Genomic DNA, 26,862 nt, shown 5'->3' with positions numbered 1-26,862 from the left:
CCGCCATCTATGGGACGAGATCCCGAAATAAAGGAATGAATCACGTCCGCAAGACGAAATGTGAAAGACGGAGGTGAAAGTGTGAAAATGTAAAAACAAACAAACAAACAGGTTGATGTGAAATCTGTGATAACGACAAACAACACGAAGCTTTCAATTGTGTAGTTTTATTGCTGTTGTGAGGCTGAGAGCTGCCAGCAGCAGCTCTCAGCAGGCAGCGCGATGCGCAGCGCGGCTTTAACGCTGCTGTCAGGGAGCGCTGGCGTTCATCTTCTCCTGGCAGCCGTCCCAGAAGCTCTGAAGTCTGTTGTCTTTGTTGCTGCAGAAGTCGGTGAAGTCTCTGAGCAGCCGGTCCGCCAGCCGCTCGTCGCCCAGCACTCCGGTTCTCCACGCTTTGGTCAGCATGGTGTTGTAGGCCCAGTAGTAGCCCACCCTCTCCTCCCCTCCGAACGGGCCCTGGCTGTTGGAGGTGGTGGAGTTTCTACGGCGGCGCTGCTGCCCGCTCGAATACTTCCTCTTAGCGTACGGCAGCTGCAGGAACACGGTGCCTGAAACGAGGCGGTGAAACTGGTCAGCTTCCCACAAACACAGTGGGTGTCTGTGCTGTGACGGGACTAACCTGTGACGTGGATGTACTGAGGCTTGTTCTCAGACGGGAAATTAAAGGTGGAAGCAGAAAACTTGTCATGCACGAAGCCAAACCTGGTAGAAAGAGTACAGTGTTCACACAAAGTGAAGCATGATGGAGAACGTTAAGCTGAAAATCCTAAACTCTGATTTCAGGAAAGGGGCGGAGTTGTAAACGTAGAACGACACGATGAGCGCTGGCTTCACGCTGCCACAGAGCACAAACCTCACAGGAAAGTAACATGAAGCAAGCGCCTCTTTCTTCCACACAGCTTCTGATCATTTCATCTCCTGCCCCATCACGTGTTCGTGTTTACTCGAGTCTGTCCGTTTAGATTCACGGCTGTTATAAGTAACCATGTTTAGAGTTAGCAGCTAAAGCTAATCGGCTTGTATCCAACGTCAAGTTAGCGCAACAGGGTCAGCCAAGGTTTACATGTGAGATTCAAACACGATAAAGCCGTAGGTCGATAGAATAACAGGAAGTCAAAGAAACACTGAAATGGCTGAAACAAAGAGCAGAACATTCATGAATCTAACGCTGTGGAGTGTTTCTAACAGATCACAGAAGCCTGCGTGTCAAAACTAGAAGCAACAGAAGAGTAATGCATGTTTCTTTACATGTTTAGCCCTGCAGCAGCTAACGCAGCGCTCCATGTGTAACTGACAGCACAGTGCAGACAGCGACTACAACCTGTAGAGGACGGCCTCCTGAAAGAGCTGCATCCTGTCCCAGTACGTCTCCGGTTCAAACCCTGTGTGATGACAGGACACATGTTGTCACTGAGCCACATGGACGCACACGAAAGACTCGTTCAGAGAGGCGGGAACCTTCAAAAAGGTTGTCGCTGCCATTCTTCAGCAGGCAGTGGACGTTCAGAGGAATGAAGAGCTGCGCTCTCAGCGGGTCTCCGTACAGGCAGGACGTCAGAGCGAAGGGAACTTCCAGCACCGGCACCAACAGGAAACCACAGGACGCCGCCTTCCTGTGCCAGCCTTGGACCTGATGGACAGTGACCGTTAAAACCTATGAATCAGACACTTCCTCTGGGCTCATGTAAAGATTATGGCTGCCTGACGGCTCTTATTTTTCACACTCTCAAAGCACAGCAGTAAATCTGTCACACCGTCACTGTGCTCCAGTGCAGCGGGTGTGTTTGTAGCTGTTCTCTGTGGAGCTCAAACGTACGACCTGCAGCGTCACTGTGCACAGCCACACAAACGATTCACTTTACTCGGCCTGTCTCCCCTCGGTGTGGTTCATTCATCACATAATGACACAGTGACACTCCCACAGACAGTGTCTGTGCTCTCACAGCATTCATGTTTCTATTCTGCTACAGCAGCACATGTACATACTGCATGTATACTCTGTGCACACCATGCATCAAACAGAGCTGAGCTGCAGTTTGGACGTTAGAGGGATGCACACGCTGGCTTTGACTGCAGCGCTGCTTTGAACCAGGACACGTGCTTACCATTTCAAAGAGCACTGCAGCAGTGACGGCCATCCAGTGCAGCTTGATCTCAAAGGCAGCGTTGAGGGAGAAGTTGCCGTGGTAATAACAGCTGCACCACTCAGTTCGGTCACTGCGGTTGTTGACGTCCACGTCTAGAGTGACCGTCTTCTGCTCTGGAACTGTAGCAGCTACAGGACACGTGGACAAGGGTGGGAAAACAGGAAGACGGGAGACAAAGCAGCAAAGAAAAGGAGAGGCTGAGGCATGATGAAGAGCACAGCTGCTGACGGCTTCATGGACGACCCTCCAAGGTTGGATCGACACTGACTGACGCTCTGTTTTCTAGATTACACACCAGCTTTGAATAAGTATTCATATACAGTCTGGTATGTGAGCCAGCACTTATTACCAACTAATGTGTTGATATACTATTTTTGTTTCTTAATTCTGAATATTTATATGTAAGACTGAAGCTCCAGATGTGGACCGTTTAGTGCACATGGCTGCACAGATACAGGAACCTCTGCAAACTGGCACCAGCTTTATCACTGTGCTAACATTCATGTTTCCAGGTACGGGCGCATTATTCCAGCTCCTGGATGCAAAGTTTAAGCCAGTCCAGCTGCAAAACAGCAATGTTTTAACAAATGATGCATTTAATGGCTGCAGGAAGCAAGAAACAAGCATGAGTGCAGGCAGCAGAGGGACAGGTGAGGACAACGCACACCACAGCACTAGTAACCCACAGCCACTGACACCACAGCGTGCACCGAGACTCCACACCACCAGTGCAACTACTGCTGCTTATGCACTAACCACACAGCATGCACTGAGGGGGCTATTTGATCACATGGATACTATTAGAACTACAGGTAGTGTGCATGCACTGCAGAACACAACGCCAGCTGTCCCGTGCAGATCTGCAGGCGCCCGTGAGGCCAGCTGAGCCCTGCATCTGTGTCAGTGACGGCGCAGGGGGAGGACGATGTCAGGGACAAACACGAACGATGGTAAATGAGGTTTGGATGTTACGTCTGTGGGTTTTACATGTAGGCTCGTCGTTTTCAGTTTGGGGTGCAGTACAGCATCGTCTGTTAATCTACGAAAACTGCAAATACATGCAAAGAAGAAGCAGAAGCACACTGTGCATCAGGGCCACTGACTGCAGTCACACATCGATTCACTGCTGTGCTACAGTTGTCTGTGTGTGTGAGGACTGCTGCTACAAAAACTGAAGGAACAAAGGAAATGTGTGCAAACTGAAAACCACGAGTGTTGATGCATCCAAGGCCAACAGCTGGAGGGTGCAGAGTTGAGCAGATGTTGGCTGTGATGCTACAGCCATAATCCAATCCTAAATAACTATCAGAGGCTACAGGCACTCAGGACTTCCCCTTTGGCTTGTGCAGCACTGGACCAACATCCCCAAACAAATGCAGCCTGTTCACCTTTGGTGACACGCTGGGCTCAGCCGGCCCCCTGAGGCAGGCTGCAGTACGATCTGCATCAGACTGCATTAGACGGTGTGGGTCGGGCTGGGTGTACCTAGCAGTGCAGCGGCCTGGCTGCGTCCTCCAAAGCTGCGGCTGAAGGAGCTGTGCCTACTTGCGTAGGAAGCTGGTCGGCTGGGCAGCCAGGGCAGGAGGAAGGCCGGGAGGTCGCAGGGGCGCCGCTCCTCCAGCACGAAGGCCACCTCGAACCACTTTCTTTGGAACAGGGAAAAATCCTCTAGTGCTGCAGTGGACCAGCCCCCGCCTGCAGCGGTGGAGAGCGGGGGGGTGGCGCCTACAGGGGAAACGGCTGTATGAGAATAACCACACGTTTAAAATGTATTCGCCGAGTTAAAAGGATGTTTGTCCGTGTGCCTGTTCACTCACCGTCCTTCTCTCCCCCTATCCTGTAGAAGTAGAAGCCGTAGACAAAGGTGCGCATGGCTTCCCCCGAGGCGTGCGTCACCAAACCTTCATCCAACATTTTCTACATAGAAGTCAGTTTATGGTCACTACATTCAGATGACATGGACAGAGGAGAGTGGCTGCAAGCCGAGCCCTCATAATGTCCTCCAGATTCCTCACAGCTGTGGCCCTCACCACAAAACTGACCTTTCACTTTGCATTTTAGGGCCACAGACCTTGTTTACATAAAGTATCGTCTGTTTTTGAGCGAAAATAAAACGAGACAAGAAAATGTTCCGATTATTTTGACTGTCTGATGAACCACAGAGTGCTGTGTGTTGAACTCCAGTGAGAAAGGTTTCTTTGAAGCATTTATAAAAGTTAAATGGCAGCACATAATCACAGCTGTGGCCCTCAGGGGTCAAACTTGTCCTCATCTGGTTTGATTGATACTTAATTAATATGAGGTGGATTTTTCCACACTTTTAATTAAAACTTAATTCAAACATTTTGACACTATTTTTATTGCATTTCAAATCGAAGTCTGATAAAACCTGATTTATACCAAATGTTTCTTTGTTTTCAGGTAAAAAATAAATTTAATGATCAGTTATTGTGATTATTGTTTCACAGCCAGAGTCGGCTGCTTTGACAGATGATCACAGACGGGTTTATGTCAAAGTTCATTTAGAAAGCTGTTTTTAAACTACTTCTAATCACATCTGTTGTCCTCTGGGCTCAAAAAGGCTCCGTTTGCTTTGACTGTTTATAAAGCAACAAGTATAAAATATCATCCATCTCTGTTTCAAGGATTTATTCAACTTTATTCCAACTCATTACCTGATGATCTTCTATTGGGTCTTCATCATGAAATGATATCACTTTTGTGCTTCTATGATAAATCTTGTTTCAGCATGAAAACTTCCCTGCCAGACTCAGGATGTCATAAACTGGCCGTAGCGACTCTGCTGGATGCACGGCAGTAAGAATCAACACACCCACACACAGCAAAAGTATTGGGCCCCTTGAACTTTCCCACATTTTGTCACATTACAGCCACAAACATGAATCAATGTTATTGGAATTCCAGGTGAAAGACCAACACAAAGTGGTGCACACGTGAGAAGTGGAAGGAAAATCAGACATGACTCCAAACATCTTTACAAATAAATAACTGCAAAGTGGGGTGTGCGTAATTATTCAGCCCCTTTGGTCTGAGTGCAGTCAGTTGCACATAGACGTTGCCTGATGAGTGCTAATGACTAAACAGAGTGCACCTGTGTGTAATCTAATGTCAGTACAAATACAGCTGCTCTGTGACGGCCTCAGAGGTTGTCTAAGAGAATATTGGGAGCAACAACACCATGAAGCCCAAAGAACACAGCAGACAGGTCAGGGATAAAGTTATTGAGACATTTAAAGCAGGCTTAGGCTACACAAAGATTTCCCAAGCCTTGAACATCCACGGAGCACTGTTCAAGCCATCATTCAGAAATGGAAGGATTATGGCACAACTGTAAACCTACCAAGACAAGGCCGTCCACCTAAACTCACAGGCCGAACAAGGAGAGCACTGATCAGAAATGCAGCCAAGAGGCCCATGGTGACTCTGGACGAGCTGCAGAGATCTACAGCTCAGGTGGGGGAATCTGTCCATAGGACAACTATTAGTCGTGCACTGCACAAAGTTGGCCTTTATGGAAGAGTGGCAAGAAGAAAGCCATTGTTAACAGAAAACCATAAGAAGTCCCTCGTTGTCCCTCCTTGTTTGTCATTGAGTTGGCTGTAGAGCAGGTCGTCTGCTAATTGGATGGTTGTTGGTTCAATCTCTGTGTGCTTTAGTCTGGAGTTCTTACCAAGGTGTCCTTGGGCAAGTTACTGAACCCCAACTTGGTCTCTGATGCATCCATTGGCATGTGAACGTTAAAAAGCAGAATAGAAGCAGAATACATGGTGTATAATGCTTTCAGTGCTCGAGTAGAAAAGCAACTGAAGGAGTATGGGACCTGGCGAACGCACTTTTCTCCTCTCCCTTATCTTCCCTGCTTATGTCCTTGTCTAGTCTCGTGTTTTTTGTATTACTTTTCCCTGGAACACTCTCTCACAGTCTGTTCTCTAAAACCTAAAAGAGGAATTATGGGTTGGATCAACTGGTCCCTAAATGCAATTGACACCCCTTTCTCAACGAGAAGTCTGGGCTCGGGTGAGCCTGAGTGCTGAAGATATCTAACTATTCAGAACCATGGTAACAGGGTTCTGGTTGATCGGAGCTGGCTTGGCCCTGACTTATCGAAGAATTAAGGAAGCGGAACCGGCTGTTCAAACCCCCACAAGGCTGCCCGCTGGGATTGAAACGATGGGAGAGGCTCAGAATAAGATCTCTGAGTGCAGACTGGATACATCTCGGGGAGGCTCACTGTGGTTGTGAGTTCTCAGAATCGGCTCCTTGAGCACAAGAAATGACAACGTCACAGAACGCAAGTATGAGAGCTCGCGGCTCTCCAACGGGAGATTGAGAGACCAGTGTTGGACTGTAGAACTGCTTTGAAATTCATATGAGCTGTTCGCACTAAAGTAAAAACCTCCATCACTTTTGTGGATACCCCTTCGGCACCAGCTGTGGGCTCAAGGCTGGAGCTGAACAACAACTCCCTGATAACGACTGTGTTTAGACTGTTCTTCCCATTCCATGCAAGCCCACCTGGGTTGGCTGGAAGACTGTTTACTTAGCCTAGCAGGGAGGAGGACACTGACTCAGCTGAACTCTGGACACGCACACACATACATATACTGATACTGATAAGCACTCACTGACGCATCACCCTCCCTACCCCGGATCCAACGCCACCTCCAACGCTTACCTCCCCTCTGATGTGGACATCGGGTCAGTTGGAGGCGCAGTCGAAGATTGCAGCGGTCCCAGATCAGATGTACACACTGGGACTCTTTCCCATGTTGCTGTCTGTGTTTGTTGTGCTGTGGTGTGTTGATATCTGTGCATTCCTGTATTATCCTTCTGTGTTACACATTTCGATGTTTTTTTCCTCGCCTGACCTGTCTCCCCAATGTGATGTTTGTATTGTATGTATTGTACGGTCGGCAAGGTCTGTCATCTCGGTTGTGGGCAAAAGACCTGCAGCTGACAAATAAAGGCTCTCTCATCTCATCATCTCTTTCTTGATCTTCATCATAACTGAAGTGGAAGATGTGTAGTCCTCTGACACATCTTCTATTTCACTTCATAGCCTTCTTCCACTCCTGTGGGTGGGTGATGTGGGGGCTTCTTCAGAGAAAGGGTAGCATGTGCTCTAAATATTGGCAACATTTTCTTTATCTTCTAACTCTGGATCTTCCTGACCATTGATTCTTCCTCATTATACTAGAGGACAATATGTGCTTTGTTCTGCTGCTCATCATTTTCCACAACATGGTAATTTTTTTACTTTTCATACTTTCTGTGTATGCATCACTGTAGGGTCGACCTTACAACATGAAGCACCTCGAGGCGACTGTTGTTGTGATTTGGCGCTGTGTAAACAAATTGTGTTGTTGGTAAGTGGCCTGTATTTGTATAGCGCTTTACTAGTCCCAACTCTTGCGCCACGATCTTGTTGTTGTTCTTGTTACACATCAGTGATCAAAGATGTGTGAAAGCAGTTTGGTGTGACAATGTGGCCATTGGCAACACATTGGCAACACATTGGCAACACATTGGCAACACATTGGCAACACATTGGCAACACATTGGCAACACATTGGCAACACATTGGCAACACATTGGCAACACATTGGCAACACATTGGCAACACATTGGCAACACATTGGCAACACATTGGCAACACATTGGGGTCGTTTTTGACCCCTGAGGACAGCAGGTGTTAGTAAATCCAATAACAACCCCATAAATAAATCAAATGACTTAAAACTTATTCCGATCATGTATAGCATAGTACTGAATAACTCCTGTTATCTTCAGACCATTTGATGAATAAAAAACACATTTTTGATGAAAAAGATTTCTTTTCGGGTCAAAAATGACTCGAGGACAACACAAGGGTTCAAGCAGCAGCTTAGATCTGCCGTGCTCGTCTTCACAGCCTGGCTGAGCTAACACGGCGGGGCCGTCCTTCCTGGTGCGGCGAAGATCCTCCATTAACAAACAGCTTTGCTACATCGTATCTGACTATTGGAGCCACATGCAGGCTGCAAACTAACAGCGTGGCCTACACTGCAGTTATGACTCACACTCTAATCAGCAGCAACAAACATCCTCCATCTCGTCACATTGAATCAAAGTTGGCACCAGGAAGTCCTACCTGCATGATATCCACCGCCATCCCCTGTGTGGCCACACCCTCCACGTTAGTGACCAGCCAATGAACCACTTCTGCGCTGATAAAGCAGTTGAGCGGCAGGCCCTTCTGCTCTGGGAGAAGCTGTACGCCCGTCCTGTAATGCAACCACACAGACAAATCACTGCAGAGAGTAATAGAGCAGGGCGATATGACCAAAAATACTCATCACCATATACAGTTGAAAATTTGCGATAACCATATAATTGACCCTAGACAAAATACTTTACAACTCCACAACTTTATTAGTGCAAAAACCCCATCAATGTATTTTCACTTAAACAAGCAGCTGTTTATCTGCATTAAAGTTATATAAACATGTAACAGTGCAAATTCCTCACTGACAGTTTAACCAAAAGGCATTTCAGTGGAAACTGGCCGACACATCCTCAGCATAACCATGTATAATATCCACAACACTTAAAAAGAGGTTAAACACACACAATACGGTAACATTATGTTGAAGCACAGTACGTATCACTCCGCGAGGCTCCGCCTACGATAGCCGTAAAGCTCCAACAATCCATCGAGCGGTGCGGCTTCGTAGCTTAGCAAAGTCGTACTGAAACATTTGACAGATTTTCGAGCGCCGTGCACATAAAATCGTTTCGAGGTCAGTAAACACAACCAGAGTTCATACATAAGGCACACGGGATTATAAGGGGCTCTGTCGACTTTCAGACAAATCAAAGGATTGATTTTAAGTGCGCCGTATTTTCCAAACAACACGGTAATAACGACGGCCCGCTAGCATGCGCTACCAAAAATAGTGCTTTGTTGTGTATCTGACGGACGAAAGCTAAACCAGTTCCACACCAGTGAAGCTGCAGCATTTTTACAAACCAGTTCAGGTTCATGGTTTCACTCAACGATCCGCTTTCGCTCTTCTCATTCTGCGTCGCCGCCATGATTTTTCCGCCATGTGCGTATGTAAACAAAGGCACCGCGCATGTGCATTTTACCTATATTCTATCGCCATCATTTTCTTATCGTTGCCCAACATTACACCGGTGTTACCGTGAACGGTATGATATGGCCCCGCCCTAGACTGAAACAAACTGGCACTTTTCATTTGGAAGTTCAGATTGTTAGAAATGTTCTTCTTATCTCACCTGCAGATATCCAGCGACCACAAGAACCCTGAAGTATGTTTTTATCTGAGCACGTTAGTTTTGGCCATTCCTGCTGGCAGTGGCCCACGGGGAGACACACGTGCTAACGTTTCATAGATTTTCCTCCGTTATCGTACCGACTCATTGGTCCCAAACAATCAGGAGACATTAAAAAGGAATCTTACGTGGGATGTTTGATCGCTTCCAGGATCTCCATGAGTGTGGAGGAAGAGGACAGAGAGAGGACTCCTGCTGCAGACTGCCCACTGTGAACACATCAGTGAGTGGAATTAGCAGCTCCGTGCACTGAAGTCACGATACAAAATAACGTGGGCGTTTCCTCTACACGAGGCGCTAAAAGCAACGGTCTCAGTTTAACCACATTCTACAAACTGTTTTTCTGACAAGTGTTGACCTCATGAAAACTTGGATGAGCTTAATGTTTCTAAAGTATCCGAGTACATAAAAGAGCAGGTCACCTGACGTCGGTGCTGCAGGCTGCAGCTTCTCCTGTAGGCTGCGCTGCTGCTCCGGGCTGAACTCCTCTGTCTGCAGCCTCGCTCGTCTCAGCCGCCAGCTACAGTCGCACACGTCACAAAGGTTTCCCACATTACACACTGTTCGTCACTCTGGTGGTATCTGCACATGCCGACGGTGTCAGCCACACCGACACAAAGGACGCGTGTGGGTCTGCACAGCAATGAGCCGTTTAACACAAAGTCATCTGTTCCCACAGCGGGATGAGACAGGATGTCATTCCCAGTGTGCTTCATGGCTGATGGAAAGCTACCTTTGTGTTCAGGTGCTGAGACAGCAGCTCACAGGAGCTGTGCTTGGAGGCAACGCTGCAGATAATAATGTTTTAGTTGCCTCATCCCAAGCTGTGGCCTAAATGACAGTTTTCTGCTTTCCTCAGCTGGAAAACAAGAGTTGAGATGAAACTTTGATACAAGCTCAGCTAAAATGTAGTTTTGTTTTTTTAAATGTCAAACATTGGAAAACAACACAAACCTTTTTTCTAACAGCCAATGGCTCAGCATGTTTGTGCTCTCGGCTCATGGTGAACATGAATAAAAACATCAAACAAAAAAGTCGCTTCAAACTGTAGAAACGGAGATTTCTACGGGGCTGTCAACGTTAACGTGTTAGCACGTGTTAGTGGACGCACTTCATACAAACTACCTGAGACTCTGACAGACGCATTTCAGGGATTTTGGGTCGTTCTGCGCTGCAGACGGTTCATTGTGTTGACAGTTTGAATTGCGTAACCGTGACGACGGACTAACACGTGTTAACACGTTAACAGCCCTAATTTCTACATGTCAATATATGGACCCCAAGTGGCCCCCGGGCCACGAGTTTGACAACCCTGCTCTATAGTTGGTCTCTCTGTGTTTGTACATCATTAATGGAAAGCACCAGCGTAAGGACAATACATGAACAGATGTGGTCAGGTACAACAGACATGTGCACACCATCAAACATCTGCATGTACAGGCACCACGTGAGGAAACAGGACGGGCTGAGAAACTGAATGTTAGTGATGCAGAAACTGCACTGGATTATTACTAATCTGACACTAGATTCAATGCAATAAGCAGCCATAAAACATGCAAACAAACGTGATCCCAGTGCGAGGAGGTCTCAGCAAACATCACTACGAGCACTGCTGCAAAGCATGCTCAGGCAGCGACACAGCAAACGACACACACGTGCACACCCAGCATCCCCGATACTAACCTGAGAGTGACAGATGTAGGAGGAACGAGGGCTACGTATAAAATCCAAAATAAAGGCCGCGTCCTGTCAGCATACAGGAAGAACACAAGCCAGGATCAAACACCCAAAGCAACAGGAACCAAACAGATGATGGCAGGAAGCACATGGAAGGAGAGAAAGCAAGAGCTGCACACCAAAGCACCATAAACGCACACGTGTCTGCTCAGCGTGAAGCAAAAGGACGTGTTCTGCCGGGCGCACACATCCTCACCTTGCGGGGGCTGTCTACGTATGTGGGAGCTGCGGTCACACTTGCAGGGTCACCGACGGCTGCTGAGGGCTTCGCCGTCTCCTCCAGTGTCCTGACACGAAGCACAACATTTATAAAGACTGACACGCTGCACAGCAAACCACAGAATAATTACATAGCCCTAAAGTTCTGTGAAGAACCATGAACGTGATACAAGGCTCAGACAGCCACAGGTCCAGGGGACACGCACTTCTGGTTCTGCTCCATCTCCAGCAGGGCTGATAAGGCTGACGTGCCCTTCTTGCCCTGTGGTGGCGCCACGGGCTCAGCGGGGTACGGAGAGAGCGGGCTGGTCACCTGGAGCCCTTTGAGGGGCGCACTCTTCTGCTGCATATCAGATAAGAAAACGATGCGTCAGCGCCAACAACACTGCAGATCAGTGGTTTGTAACGAGCTCCACTTTGATGTGCTTGCAATCAAAATCTCACCCTGATGATCCTGTCAGAGCGGTGCCGGCGCCGAATACGGTTGAGACCCTCCAGGAAACGAATGAAGCCGTCCAACAGGACCCAGTCCCCGCTGTTACCCGCTCCAGCACCCGCTCCCTCCCCGTAAACGTCCCAGTGTCCCTCCCCATCCGCCACCCGACGAGCCCCTCCGGCCGGCAGCAGGAGGAAGCGAGTTCTCCAGAACTTGAGCGAGTCAATCAAACTGGGGAGGCAGAGGAAGTGACTGGCGTGTGCATATTACATACACGATGTGGGAAGTTATTCAAATGCTACGGTAACAGGACAGTAACGTCCCGACAGCACTGCTACCTGAAGTCCTCCGAGCCACCAGAGCAGATGTACTGGTCCAGGTAGTTCCACTTGTACTCCTCCAGTCTCTCGTGTCCAAACTCGACCCAGCAGCAAACAAACTGAGCATCAGAGTGCGGAGGACACAGGCTGTAGCTGTACTGGATCTGAGCCGACTCGTACGGGTACCTGAAACACACGAGCTGCTGTTGGTGCCAGCGTGGCGTTCGCGCTAACATGAGAAACAGTTCACGTATGTCTCCACGCGTCACATCAGCCAACGATTCTTCGGCTCGTTCATTCACAACTGCAGACAGAGTGTCCTGGAGTCGCAGCGACCAGTTAAACCAGTTCAGTCTGTCACCACGCGTGCTCTGCTTCAGACGGCTCCATCACCTCCATCGTACACAACATGTAATTACCAGCTTCAGCCAACAGTTACATTCAGTTCATTTCAACCACTTAATCCGTTACTTTTACTAGTAATGGATTACTTTTCTACTTAGTAATTCCAAATACTGCTTTAAGCTATCAATCTACACAAAAGTAAAGTTGGATTTTAGCCAAATAATTATTGTTTTTATCTCATTACTTATTAACAAAAGCTGCTGCTGCCTCCGTCTGTTTCTACACGTCAGTGTGGATCCAGGCACGGGTCCTCAGAGGGGGGCCTGCGCAGGACTAAGAGCCCTGCTCTGACAGGACACGCCTGCTGGTTCTCGTGTTGGTGTATTTGGGCCGGGTGCACTCACTTTGGCAGGTAGCGAGTAACCGTTATGATCTTGTCTTTGAGGCAGACTTTGTGGAAGGTGCGGCCCATGCTGACCCAGTAAACGCTCTCCTCCTCCTCTGTCCGACGCAGAGACACCAGACCTGAAGACACGAGAAGAATCGGGTCACACGTAGTGACAAACATCTGGCGTTTCTCTTTAAGACGCCACAGCTGGCACACGGACGTCTGTTCTACGGTTATTATGACTGAAGGTTGACAGATAAGCAGCTGCAGCCCAAAGAGAAGACGCGTCGTTTCGTCTTCATCTACAGACCGGCTCTGCACTCAATGTGCAACTGGAAAGAACAGCATCCAACATCATACGTGCACCCACCATCCAGTGATTGAAAACAGAGCTCGCACTGTCACATACCTCGAGCCGGCCTTCTTCTAAAAACTGAAAAAGCAAAACTTTTAAATTCAGTTTTCAGCTGTAAACACAAACAGATACTCTGAAGACTACTACAAAGTACGGCTGCTTTATTTGTTTCTGCTTCCTCTGTGTTTGCTCAGACTAATGATGACGATGTAATAGATTACAAAGAGTTCTTTCACCTCTGGAGTACAGCGGACTGCTGCCGAGGGGCGTGGCCACAGCGGGCTGCTGTTTTCTGTTATTGGGCTGGACGATGATCTGGTAGCCCTGCATCAGCCTCTGACAGATGAACTCCTCAAACACCTGAGATGCACCCATCACGGGAACGTCATCTTCACGCCTGACAGGAGAACAAAGATGGAGGGCGCATCTTGTTTCAGAAATATGATTGTAGACAGGAAACCTCGAAGTTTCTCTTTAACCAGAGAAATGGTATCCGGTTGTTCAGTGATGACGCGACGAATCCTACTTCCGGGTCTAAAGTAGTCTGCGTTTAATATGGCTTTTGTGTTGTTAACATGTTTAATGTTTTGTATTTTCTTCTATTTGATCTCAAAAAGCTCCTAAAACAGTCAGTGATCACTGTTGACCTCCCTCGGCTTTTATTACCACTAATCATTTATTTAAGCTCAGTTTTTAAAACCTTAGGATGTAACTACAGCCCAGCCCATGCAGCAGTATATGAATGACTAACCTCGTATTGTGGATGGATTATCTCAGTTGTTCTCCTGGCTGAAGTTTGGTCCTTTTACAGCATCCTGCCATGCGATTACATTTGTTCCTGACCACCGAGAACACTCACGTTAACTTTTATCCAGTGGAAAAAAAGTTAGCTTGTTTATATTATGCTAACATAGCTGTGTCGCTAGCGGTCACGTAGCACATCATTATATACCAGCTAGCCCAACTTCAGTAACCCTACAAACGTCACTGCTGTTTAGTTTTCTGTCTTCATTTATGCTGGAAGTGATAACAGAGCTGTACGTTTTAATTTGTTTCCAAAGCCCCGCAGTCAGGACATGCTATATTGTATTTAGATAGAAGCTAGCGAGCTAACTTCCTGCTAACTTCTAACTCCGTTAAATGTCATAAATTCCGTTTTCATGGATGCCTGGATGTTAAACTCAATTGTTACACCTGGTAGAGCAGAACGCTGATCATTTTATTAAAGATGAAAGACTTTAGACAGTTTTTCAACTCTCAGTAATGCCACAGTGATCGTTTGATATATGGACCTGCAGCGGAGTTTAGACCCAGACACGGCTAGTGACGTCAGACTGAACAACCGGATAGCGCTTTACTCCGTCCCTATGGACCCCAAAGTGCTTCACACTACATCCAGTCATCCACACACACATCCACCCACTGGTGATGGCAGCTACATGTGGCCACAGCCGCCCTGGGGCGCACTGACAGAGGCGAGGAAGAAAAACTCGGGTCACTCAGTTATTATTTATACCAACTGTGGTTTAGACCCACGCCTGTGTGGACTGGACACTCGTATCAGTGGTAAAAGCACTGATTCTTAGACAGCTTTTCTCCTCTCCCCGAGTACTCCGAGCGCTCTACACACACTCACAGCCGGTCTCCCAAACACTGACTCCAAGCTGAGTCAAACAACATCCACGCTCCGATGGATGCATCGGAGAGCAGCTTGGGGTTAGTATCCTGCCCACATGCAGACTGGAGGACGCAGGGGTGGAAACACCAACCTCCCGATCAGTAGGTGACCTGCTCTACCTCCTGAGCTACAGCCACCCCCACAGCTGGCTGAGCAGCTAACACCGAGACTCCCTGTGTCCTCGAGTACAAGCTGTAAACCAGTGAAGCTGATTCTGACTCGTTCGGGTCATAACCTGAAACCCCGCCTACAGACGGGGCGGAGCCTACCTGTCCAGGTCGCTGTGCGGCAGCAGATCGTAGCAGCCCTCGGTGTAGTCGTTCTGCAGCGTCTGCCGGTCAGGGAAGTAGTCCGTGGTAAGCGGGAGGCACGCCGGCGTGGTCAGGGACTTCCAGTCCACTCCCACTGTGCAGCAGAAGCTGGGCACTGTGGGGGGTGCAGATAGCAGCAGGCCTTCACACGCGCACACACACACGCACGCACACACAGCAAAACAACAAATCCCCGCAGCACAGACAAATGCAGGTACCCAGAGTGGAGTGGTACAAATGTGGGGGCAAGGATCAGGGAGCGTGGTGGGTGAAGACAGGGAGGAGGTGCGAACGACACAGAGTGGAAAAGAGGGGAAGAAAAAACAAGAGATGTGTTACTCAGTGGCCTGATGCTCCCGAGGGCCTGACGGTGCGCAGCAGCGATCACACATGCAGATTGTGGTTATGTGACGGTCAGGCTGTGATGGCATCGCTCACAAGAAAGTGAAAAACGTTCTTAGCAAAGGCGTGAAGTTCTCCTTCATGCAAACACACAGAGGTGAACAATGGGTTCAGAAGCTCTGCACAGCCATGCAACAACAGCACACTGCAGAGAGCAAGGAGGTCGCGGCGTTCGAAGACGACAGGACGGCGAATTCATTTCAGCTGCGTCATCAGAAAGTGTTGAGAGAAAGCTAGAAAACAGCAGGACGGGGAGAGGGTGACCCGGCGCCACGTGACCTGTGACATCGTTTATATCTGCCGACCCCGGAGAGACTCGCCGCCAAAGCCCTCGCAGGGAGCTCGGGCTTTAGTGGCAGTTTGGAGATTTCAGATATTTATGATCCCAGAGTCTACCTGCAGTTTTCAAACAATTTGTGATACTCATCAACTGGTCCCATTTCATTTCTATAAAGTCAACTGGAACTTACTGGGATCGGCACCAGCGGCAGAGAAGTCCTGAAATGAGCTGCGGTTGGTGAAAGTTCCTGTGGACAAAGACACAGCAGTGTTATCCTGCATGTGCAAACACACAGCACCAGGCTTCACACAGTCACTGAAATGAACTCTGGAAAAAATCAAACGTAAACTACAAACATGGAGGACATGCTGCCAGCAGGCTCTAACGCTTCTGTCTTCACTGCATAGGTGTCAAACTCTGGCCCGCGGGCCAAATTTGGCCCACAGCCTAATTACATTTGGCCCGGAAAGCCATACAAAATTACTATTAGAGCTGGCCTGCCAGTATCATACAGTGCATGTACTGCTAATACTACAACTCCCAGAATGCTCTGTTGGTGTTTTGGCACGTCATTTTGAATTCTGTGTATTTGAGTTTGACACCCCTGCTTCACTGTGACACGTGACTAAACCTCACATACACCTTTGATCCCAACACGCCATGTGACAAACCGTCCCACGCGTTGGGCTGAGGACGCTCTGAAACCAAACGGTCAGAATGAATCTGTGATGAAGGTTACGCTCAGCGGGCTCTTAGCTGGACAAACCGCAGCAGCGCTGACGGCTTTTCATAAACAGATGGTGTTTCTCTACAACATGGTTTTAGTCTCAGAACATTTTCCAAACCAAACCCTCCGGCTCACTGCCACAGATCCTTTCTGCTCGGTCTGGATAAACGCAGCTAGCTCGGGTGACGCGTAACGAGCACTGATAAGCGCTCAGGCTTCAGCAGCTGTATCACCGCTGTTGTTGCTCCCCGGGCTTCCGGTGAACTCCTCCCCTCCTGCAGCGGGATAGAGGCCGTTGTCTCCTGCGTGGCGGGAGGTGCTTCGCCTTAAATGAAAAGGCAGAAAAAGCAGCGATCACTCGGCGTGCCGGGCTTTGTTTATGGAACAAATGTTTGCCCGCTGAGTGTGACTAACCTTCCGGTGGCCTCGTGATAGGCGAGCTCCAGCAGCTCCGCAGAGGTGTGGGCGGGGTCTCTCTGCTGGCTGTCCTGCAGCTCCGCCATGTTCTGCCTGGTCTGATGATGGATCTGGATGGCCTCCCCAGAAGGACCTGTTGAACACTCGTGTGTCTGAGTCTCACTGCATCAGTCGTTGGCCCTTTGCCATTTAGATCATCTACGAAGGTTACGCGAGATAAGAAACATGGCTGACACCTGGGCGTGTGCGGATGCAGCCAGCGCCGACACACTGCCGGCTTTTCCATTTAATACTTTTAACTTTCTACAGAGACTAGCTGGTGTGTCAGAGGCGGCCCAGGCGTTTTTGCACCTGGACCTCTGCCACGTGTATGTTTGGGAACTTCTCAAACACAAACTTTACTGGAACATTAAATAAACGGGATTTCCAGCTCTTTGTAGCACACGCTAAACGAAGCACGAGCTGGACGGTCCGAGGGAGACGTTTTCCTCCCGTTTAAACTTTGCATCAGAACCGGTGTTGACACCATGTCAGAGGGGCTCCAGCCTTCATCGCCTCGGCCCCTCATGTGTGGCACCACTACTAAACTTCATACATGAATGTTGGCAGTGCGCCGGGATGAATTCATTCCACACTTTGTGAACCAAAGCGTGTTTCCTGTGTAAAACCTCACCGACAGGAAACGTGTGCATCCAGCGGCGGCGGTTGGACGTGAGCTTCATGGGCATCCTGGATGGGGTGAAGGGATTGATGAGCGCTCTCTGAGGAGCGTAACCTCCCGGCCGGATGTGCAGCGTGGACTCGGCACTTCCCACTGTGAACCTCCCCGGGGCGCTGGAGTCCCGCTGAGACTCCATCATCTTCTCTAAAAGGTCTGAGCGACACAATCAGATTAGAAAAGGAATGAAACAGCGACCCCTGCAGGTGGGAGGACTTTACCTCTGGTGCTGGTGTATCCCAAAGAACTGCTGACTTCATACTGAGCAGCAGGCATCCGGGGTATCAGCAGCATGTTGGACACGGGACCCAGGCTGTCATCAGAGGCCAGGCTTCGTTGTTCGTCGGGACCTCCTGAGCGAACCGGAGGGGACGCACCTATGCCCGTGCTGACGTCCACCGAGCCCCAGCTCTTCCTCCCACTCTCTTTGTCTCGAGCCATTCTGAAAGATAAGCAGCCGCTACTGCATCACAAAGCTGAGGGGTCATTGACTGCTGTTCTGTGCTAAATACCCGTTACCTCCAAAAGCACCAAAGCAGTCAGCTACCTGAAGTTTGTGCTCCTCTGAATTCGTGAAGGACCTGGAAGTCGGAACACCTGAGCATCGTAGGCGTCGTAGTCCACCTGTATGGGCAGCGCGTTATCACAGTCCTTTGGCACACAGAGAGCTGGAAAAATGACAAAGTCAGCATCGGACTCCTGCTTCACAAACCAGAGGACGCAGAGAGATCGGTGCTCAGCACTTACTGTGCTCTTTGCTGCTCTTGAACTTCTCTGCTTGAAGCTAGAAATACGTTAATGAGATTTTTAACCACGAAACACAATTTTTCAGGCCACCAACAATGCTGCGAGTGACATTATGCCGACGTACCTTATGGCCAGCGAGTTTAATCCGAGGGGTGAAGGAACCACACGAGTTCTGGCTGCTGGAAGTGTAGAAGCTGTGGACGAGGAGCAAAACGGGAATCAATCACTCGGCTCCACCTCGCCATCGATCGTCATTTCAATTCAGCCGTAGCAGTTTACACAGAGGCTTCTAACGAGCTACAGTTATGCTGCACATCAGGACACAAGCACGCCCAGCTCCAGCTCGGCGTGGACGAGGCCGCGGTCAGCCGAGGGTACACTCCTCTCAGCCTGTCACTGTGGCCGTGGGAGCAGCCACAGTGTTACTCAGTCTGGAGCCGTTTCACCAAAGACCTGAGATGAAAGTCATCAGGTGACGGCAGCTTCATGCAAACAGTTGTTGGTGATTATGAAAAATATATTCTCTCTTTGTTCACTAACGAGTCGCTCTAACACGCTGAGGCTGAACCTCGTCTTACTGGCTCCAGTCATGAGGGCTTGCCTGTGGTTGATCCAGTGAGGAAGGTTGTAGTCGTCACCCACACCAGAGTCTCCGGGTGGTGTCCTGTTGTGTAGCTGCAGTGGGAGGGACAGAGCATCAGGGACACACACACACACACACACACACACACAGACACAGACACACACAGACAGACACACACACACAGAGACACACACACACAGACAGACACACACAGAGACACACACACACACAGACAGACACACACAGAGACACACACACACACACACACACACAGAGACACACACACACAGAGACACACACAGAGACACACACAGAGACACACACAGAGACACACACAGAGACACACACACTCAGACACACACACTCAGACACACACACTCAGACAGACACACTCAGACAGACACACACACTCAGACACACTCGCGCGCACACACTCAGAGACACACTCGCGCGCACACACACACACACACACTCAGACACACACACACACACACACACACAGAGACACACACACACATGCACACTCAGAGACACACACACACATGCACACTCAGAGACACACACACACACACACAGACACACACACACACACACACACACACCTTGAATAGAGGCACTGCATGCAGTGGCTGCTCCCCCATGCACACCAGGTCCACACCGATCCCTGGAAGGACAAACTGTAACTGTAACACGGTGTCTGCTTACTCGTTGGCGAGCATGCTGTGTTTGCACGTTCACTCACCGTTGTCAATCATTCGCTGTTTGGTGAGAATCATGAGCAGACGGTCGACTTCGAACACGCCCACCCCAGGCGTGATGACCACTGACATCTGGCCTGTGCGGTCGAAGTTCCGGTTGATGTAGTGCTTGTCGAACACTGAGGGAACAGTGGAGACTGACTGTGTTTGGTTGTTAATAGTAAAGAAAATGCTGCAGCAAGAGTCCTGACAGGGACTAGAAAGAGAGAGCAGATTTCTCCTGTTTTGGCTTCCTGTTAAATCCAGGATTCAAAATCCTGCTCCTCACATACAAGGTCTTAAATAATCAGGCCCCATCTTATCTTAATGACCTTGTAGTACCATATCACCCTATTAGAGCACTTCGCTCTCGCTCTGCAGGCCTACTTGTTGTTCCTAGAGTATTTAAAAGTAGAATGGGAGGCAGAGCCTTCAGTTTTCAGGCCCCTCTTCTGTGGAACCAGCTTCCAGTTTGGATTCAGGAGACAGACACTATCTCTATTTTCAAGATTAGGCTTAAAACTTTCCTTTTTGCTAAAGCATATAGTTAGGGCTGGACCAGGTGACCCTGAATCCTCCCTTAGTTATGCTGCAATAGACGTAGGCTGCCGGGGATTCCCATGATGCATTGGGTGTTTCTTCTTCACTCACTATGTGTTAACAGACCTCTCTGCACTGAATCATATCTGTTATTATCTGTCTGTCTCTCTTCCACAGCATGTCTTTATCCTGTCTTCCTTCTCTCACCAACCAATCACAGCAGATGGCCCCGCTGCTGGTTCCAGGATGGCTGCAGAGCAGTTTGTGGTGGACGCTGTGACTTAATGATAATCCACACTGACTGTCTCTGTGTGAGGACTCACTAGTTTCACCAAAATCCTGCACAGGGCCTTTAAACGACAACAAAATGTGTAAGAGATTTAAGGGAAGCTGCAGCAGCACCTACCATTGAACGACAGGTTAATGGCTTCCAGGTAGTTGCCTTGGGCAGCGGTGGCGTTGTAACCGACAGGAAAAGCATCTGTGACGAATGTGAGCGAGCACACGGGTCAGACTGTGGACGGGAACGAATGCAAAGATCTACGAGTCAGCGAAGGACACGGATCACTACCTGCTTCCTTCAGTCGCACCAGCACTGGATACTGGATGAAGAGCTTCTTGATAGTGACCAACATCGACGTCCACTCATCCCGTCTCTCGTTCTGAGCTACGACCCTGACGAGTAGAATCAGACTCACAGGCCGCTCTGTCGCTGGTATCCACAGGTGTTGGGATGCTTACCTGTAGAAGTCTTCATAGAAGCGTCCCTCGTGGTCTTCTCTGATGGAGCCTCTAAGAATCTCTGGAAATTCCTCTGAACAAGATAAGATATCGCGTTTATCTACCAGCAAACACACATCACACGTTAAAGCTAAATGTTCTTGTCACGCTTACACACAAAACCAAACAACAAGAGAACGAGGGCCCCCTCCACACCCGCCTGCGTGAGCAGTTACTTTACTCACAGTCGGGGAAAAAGAGAAACCTCCTGTTTGCAAACCAGCAGTGCAACAAGGCTGACCAAACATGCGTCTCAGCTCACACTGACCTAATGTTTTGGCGTTGTAGAACGTGCGTGAGAACAGTACCACCGTCACCTCGTGGCTGCAGTTCTTCTCCTGGTTTGGGATTAAACATGCGAGGAGCGTGAGAATCATTCGTATGGTGACTGAGAGGAAACAGCAGCGTGCTGATACAAACAGGGCGAAGGAAGAGAAGCACAAACCTTCCACTTAGTGAAAAGGTCAGACAGGAAACCATTGACAGCCTTTTCAAAGTAGAGGTCGCCTAAGAGAAACGGCTGGATTAGACACGGCATGAAAAGCTCGCCTTAAAAACAGAAACATCAAATCATCTTACCGTAGATGTCAAAGTCCCACATCTCACAGCTCATCTGGATAAAGATGTAAACCATGGCAGACGTAGATCTGAACACCACCTGTGTCACAGCAGCATAGTGTCTGACAGCAGGAAGCAGGTGGAGAACACGTTTGTGGCGTTTTCCTCCACACCAGGGGAGATTTTATATCCAATGGAAAACAGCAAATCAAGTTACCGACACAACAGCTGTTGCTTCTTCATGCAAGTCTGAGTCCAGGTGTGAGCTGTCCTGTTCAGCACCAGGATACATGTGAAGTAAGCTACATCCTACCACAGGCTACAAAAACACTGATTCACTTTCTTTTAGCTCTTTAGTCAGTAAAGTAGTGATGCAGGACCGGAGGAGGTCAAACCTTTCAGTCGGAACTTTATTGATACTCTTGGTTATTACAATGACATGTTAACGTCTTTGCAACATGCGGACACTGTGGGATGGATAAAAACAGGGCCAGCGTTTCCTTGGCTGCGGTAACGACAGATGGCTGCATCAGCATCTTCTTCCACTTACCCTGGTGTCTTCACTGATGTAGCCACAGGTCACCTTCTCTCCTTTCACCCAGAGTTCACTGGCCTGAGCTCTGAAGATTCAAACACATCTTTAGTATGACAAACTCTCACTTCATTCGCCATCGTGAACAAAGCGTAAATGTCACTAGCACTAAAATGCCTCATCCTTCTGGTTAACCCTTACAATCAGCGCTGTGAAGTCATTTCATTTATGTACCTGATTCCTGCGAACTCAACCTTCTGGGTCACGTAAGCACATGTGCTCACCTGGAAGGAACCAGAGCACAGCAAACGTAAATACCACTGCGCACGCAGCATTCAAATGGACCTGACGCTCACATGGCCCACCAGGCTTTTCTTCAGTCTCCACATGTCTCCTCTGCCAATGTACTGGTCCTTGAACGTCAGCTCCACCAGGTCCAGCGTTACATCCTGACAGACAAAAAACAGACACTGTGTCCCAGCGACGGTCGAGGGGCCGAGGAGCGCTCGGAGCCAACGTACCTTAGGGTCGACGATGTTAACGATGACATCCTGGTATGCACGCAGCTTGAAGGCCTGTGCTACAGTCTGGTCCACACTGATCGTCTCTGTGTAACGACAACATGTCCATCAGCTGTGAGGCAGAGCTATCATATTACCCATGTACATAAACACACAGCGCCAGCAAGCATGAAAGCTGACATCAGGGCCAAAGGAGCCCTGCAAGTACATTTTCATTTACAGTGCTGTTTTTAAACACAGCACAAAAACCCTGGTAACAGCTCAGGCTTCAGACTGATCCAAGCATTCAGATGCTGCCTCTACACGTGTGAGCAGGGATCAGACCTTGATCAGCCCAGAAACAGAGAAAAGCTGTCTTAAAGGGAAACGACTACATTAAAAAGTCAATCGTATCGTCTATTGCAGCAATAAGCCATCAGGTTTTATCTTATAAAGAATAAATGACACGTTTAAACACCACAAACACGCTGCTACCTCAGATTACCTTTCTGTAGGTCCTCTTTGAGGCTCTTCACCTGCAGCAGGAGGGGGCTGGGAATATTTCACAAGGGACAAGGCCACATTATAGTTTCAATGGCAGACGCTTACCCCTATAAAAATACAGCAATCTCACATAATCTCACCTGTATTCATCGGTGGGATGTGCAATCTCAATTATGTTCCCCAAAGTGACTTGAGGGAAAACTTTTGGGTTGACAACCAACTCATCGTCTATTCGGAGGATAAGTTCATTTGCAAAAGCAATCAAATCTTTGCAGAGAAGCAAACACGGAGAAGAGTCTCTACTCACCGCTTCCACCGAAACCTTTCTTGTGCAGCACAAGCTTGTAGGACTTACTGGTCTTCATGGTTTAACCGGCTGGGAAACAAAACCACGAGACCATCAGTGACATCTCAAACCAATGAGAGAGCTGAATTCTGGCTCATATGAAGGTATCGACGCTGCCATGGCATTTTCCCGTGAGGACCAACAAGCAGCTGCCAAGCAGGACTTATACAATAACGGTCTTAACTACTACTTAACACTAAAGGAAGAGATAAACACGTGGGCACGAAGAAAACAGTACCTGAACTCTATTTCTCCAACAATTCACTGCCAGCAGCTCAGATTGTCCACGGATGGTGATAGCATTGTAGCCTAGCAAACGACAAGTGGCTGTAACAGCTTACAGCATCGACCTGACAGCAGCACCAAGGCGGTTATAACTTCCTACAATGAAAAGGCATCCAAACAACTCAGATCAGGTTTAGCTACTGCTTCCAGGCAGACATATATAGCAGTCGTGTGACTGACTATTACCTACACTCTGTACGCTTCCTCCATATCATGGAAACGAGCGATGCGATTGGTTCGTGGCAGTTCAGAGAGCGTGTTAGAAAAACAAGAGACTAACTCCGCTCATTTCCGGCTTCGCTTTTTTTGGCACAATAATCCGAGTGTTAGATTTCCGGCCAGTGCAACACAGTTTAACAACACGTGTGTGTGTGTGTGTGTGTGTGTGTGTGTGTGTGTGTGTGTGTGTGTGTGTGTGTGTGTGTGTGTGTGTGTGTGTGTAAAACCGTGTACAGGTGAATAGAATTGACTTTCTGGGGATTTATTGGCCTGAATTATTGATCATAGATTAAGCCAGGTCACACCATACACATACCCATTTTAGCCCTAAACTCATTAAAAACAGCGTTGTGTTGTTTTTTTAAACATTTCAGAAAAAAAGAAACTAATTTGATAAGATCTTTGTAGGAAGAACGAGAAAAGGTCAGAGCTAAAGAGACATATTCTGGGTGATCTTTTCTTTACATGTAAAACAGTAGATTGTCTGCTGGTAGTAGGAAATCGTTCACGAAAACTTTGCGTTGGCCGGGAATCGAACCCGGGTCAACTGCTTGGAAGGCAGCTATGCTAACCACTATACCACCAACGCATGTATAGACTACAGAACGGTCTGGTAAACTGGTGTTTCGGTCATTCAACTTGACATCGACACCAGTGTCTCCGTAGTGTAGTGGTTATAAGATAAGATAAGCTAACCTTTATTTGTCCCACACGTGGGAAATTTGTTTTGTCACAGCAGGAAGTGGACAGTTATAGTGAAAAGTTATATAGCAAAAATTAGAATATAATAAGAATAATATATTGTATACAACAGAATGACGTTCGCCTAACACGCGAAAGGTTCCGGAAGCAGTGGTTTCTGTTTTTTGTTTGTTTAAATGGCTAAATATCTATGGGCTTTTTTTGTTGTATGGAAATACAAAACACAAAAGACATGCGCCCAACGTGGGGCTCGAACCCACGACCCTGAGATTAAGAGTCTCATGCTCTACCGACTGAGCTAGCCGGGCAGCTGTAAACGAGGGAAAAATACTTTGAGTTTAGCTACAGTGTTAGGGTACAGAGCTGCTGTTATTGCTTATTGCTGTGTGTATGCCCAACAATACTTTAAGTGTTGATCATTGTAAACGGAAAAGTTAGTAGACTAAGGAAAAGACAAGATTTTTTTTCGTCAAAATTTACGCGTTTATTCTCCTTGAAGGGCATTAAGGCTCGTGTGTCTCTGTGGCGCAATCGGTTAGCGCGTTCGGCTGTTAACCGAAAGGTTGGTGGTTCGAGCCCACCCAGGGACGGCACTTTTTGTTGATTATTTATGGTGTAATTGATCATTGGTGTAGCCCGGGCAAATTCACATATGGTGAATATGGCATGGTGGACTTTCAAGCTTATGTTTTTACATAAGCTTGAAAGACATAAACACAATGTGTAAATTTGAAACAAAAACAGGGTTGCTAAAAAATTACAGATTACGCCATGGTTATGGTGGGGAATGTCTCCCTTGTCTTCACTAAGATTGTTTTTGTTCCCTCAAAACTTGGGGTAGCCTTAGATCACATCTATCATCTTTAACTAATGTATTAGAGCATTAATTAATGCAATATAGTCTGCAAGACTGAATTCTTCTGTTTGTGTGGTCTACAGATAAAGGAGAAGTTCAAGAGTTCAACCACTGTAAGCCTTGAATGGCTACACTTGACCATTGCACCCCAAAAATGATGGATGTCATTTTTTCAAGGGGAGGAGCTAAGGGAGTGAGAATCAGGCAGCTCAAGGACATGCTTCTTGAGGTAGGACAACTCTTTAGACTTTGGGTAGCTTTGAAATGCACTTTGTTGGCAGTCACCCATGTAGTTTATACTCATACTTTATTTTTTCTTAAATAGCACAAGACAATTGAAATACTTAGAGAAGTAGCCATCTGCTGCCTTATCACATACCTTGGAGAGAAGGAAGAGGACCTTTATTCATGCAAGTCCATATGACAGAGAATGTGCATCTTCTTTTTGTTTTATATTTTAATTTGAATTATGGTTTTGATCAACTGGTCCCTAAATGCAATTGACACCCCTTTCTCAACGAGAAGTCTGGGCTCGGGTGAGCCTGAGTGCTGAAGATATCTACCTATTCGGAACCATGGCAACAGGGTTCTGGATGATCGGAGCTGGCTTGGCCCTGACTTATCGAAGAATTAAGGAAGCGGAACCGGCTGTTTACTTAGCCTGGCAGGGTGAAGGACACTGTCTCAGCTGAACTATGGACACACACACACATACATATACACTGATATGCACACACTCATCCCCCCTCCCTTTCCAAACGCCTTCGACGCTTATTCCCTTCCGATGCTGACGGCGGATCAAGGAGACCAGCGCACGCAGGCCCGGATGTGCTGTCTATACTGGCTGTCTCTCACCCTTTACCCCCCCGTTGCTTGTCATGTGTTTCTTTGGTGTATTAAGAGTTTTTCATGTGCAGAGGTGTTTTTTCTGTTCTCAAACTGATCTCCCTGTTGGAGCTCAGTCTGGGGGGAGTTATTTTTTTCTCCTTATCTTTCCTCATGTGGTGCATTTTGCATTGTTATACCTCTCTGACCTGTCTTCCCCATGTGATGTTTGTGTAATGTATGTATGGTCGGAGGGTAAGATGGCCCCGCCCCTTCCTGAGCCCGGTTCCGGAGGTTTCTTCCTGTTGAAAA

General features: G+C 48.1%; 1 protein-coding gene, 1 long non-coding RNA gene and 3 other non-coding genes across 14 annotated transcripts; 1 reads left to right on the top strand and 4 right to left on the bottom strand.

Moving 5' to 3' along the window:
• Window positions 1-163: 163 nt before the first annotated feature.
• On the bottom strand, window positions 164-24,248 carry depdc5 (DEP domain containing 5, GATOR1 subcomplex subunit). 10 transcript variants are annotated; one of them, XM_086270510.1, is made up of 45 exons: window positions 24,135-24,248; window positions 23,902-24,044; window positions 23,625-23,693; window positions 23,458-23,545; window positions 23,319-23,365; window positions 22,835-22,920; window positions 22,679-22,762; window positions 22,548-22,597; window positions 22,332-22,401; window positions 21,803-21,881; window positions 21,669-21,730; window positions 21,492-21,561; window positions 21,185-21,257; window positions 21,015-21,118; window positions 20,850-20,924; window positions 19,909-20,043; window positions 19,769-19,830; window positions 19,185-19,258; window positions 18,708-18,777; window positions 18,584-18,620; window positions 18,384-18,504; window positions 18,058-18,278; window positions 17,792-17,992; window positions 17,116-17,251; window positions 16,935-17,026; window positions 16,165-16,221; window positions 15,251-15,434; window positions 13,540-13,700; window positions 13,358-13,381; window positions 12,965-13,085; window positions 12,234-12,401; window positions 11,904-12,126; window positions 11,666-11,802; window positions 11,437-11,527; window positions 11,187-11,249; window positions 9,926-10,023; window positions 9,632-9,712; window positions 8,299-8,431; window positions 3,965-4,064; window positions 3,633-3,887; window positions 2,106-2,275; window positions 1,459-1,630; window positions 1,322-1,382; window positions 620-702; window positions 164-548 (listed from the first exon to the last, which is right to left on the bottom strand). In XM_086270510.1, the coding sequence occupies exons 3-45, from the start codon at window positions 23,680-23,682 to the stop codon at window positions 250-252; spliced, it is 4,776 nt and encodes a 1,591-aa protein (XP_086126636.1). In that variant the 5' UTR covers window positions 23,683-23,693; window positions 23,902-24,044; window positions 24,135-24,248; the 3' UTR covers window positions 164-249. The 10 variants fall into 10 exon arrangements, 9 of the variants coding, with proteins under 9 accessions (XP_086126636.1, XP_086126644.1, XP_086126640.1 ...); XM_086270518.1 differs by having other exon boundaries at window positions 3,693-3,887; XM_086270514.1 differs by having other exon boundaries at window positions 3,633-3,872.
• On the bottom strand, window positions 10,125-11,176 carry LOC147309239 (uncharacterized). The gene is made up of 3 exons (XR_015125938.1): window positions 10,458-11,176; window positions 10,237-10,362; window positions 10,125-10,136 (listed from the first exon to the last, which is right to left on the bottom strand). It is a non-coding gene; the product is annotated as an uncharacterized LOC147309239 (long non-coding RNA).
• A 436-nt stretch (window positions 24,249-24,684) lies between the features above and the next one.
• trnag-ucc (transfer RNA glycine (anticodon UCC)) lies at window positions 24,685-24,756 on the bottom strand. Its single transcript has one exon. It is a non-coding gene; the product is annotated as a tRNA-Gly (tRNA).
• Window positions 24,757-25,104: 348 nt separating this feature from the next.
• trnak-cuu (transfer RNA lysine (anticodon CUU)) lies at window positions 25,105-25,177 on the bottom strand. Its single transcript has one exon. It is a non-coding gene; the product is annotated as a tRNA-Lys (tRNA).
• A 208-nt stretch (window positions 25,178-25,385) lies between these two features.
• Window positions 25,386-25,459, top strand: trnan-guu (transfer RNA asparagine (anticodon GUU)). Its single transcript has one exon. It is a non-coding gene; the product is annotated as a tRNA-Asn (tRNA).
• The last annotated feature ends 1,403 nt before the right edge of the window (window positions 25,460-26,862 follow it).

The sequence above is a fragment of the Aulonocara sp. 'chitande type north' Nkhata Bay genome, linkage group LG18, assembly GCF_057382095.1.
Source record: "Aulonocara sp. 'chitande type north' Nkhata Bay isolate Kocher_YH1m ecotype deep benthic linkage group LG18, A_spYH_male_GT1.1, whole genome shotgun sequence".
NCBI classification, from domain to species: domain Eukaryota; kingdom Metazoa; phylum Chordata; class Actinopteri; order Cichliformes; family Cichlidae; genus Aulonocara; species Aulonocara sp. 'chitande type north' Nkhata Bay.
This window is presented reverse-complemented; position numbering and strand designations above follow the sequence as displayed.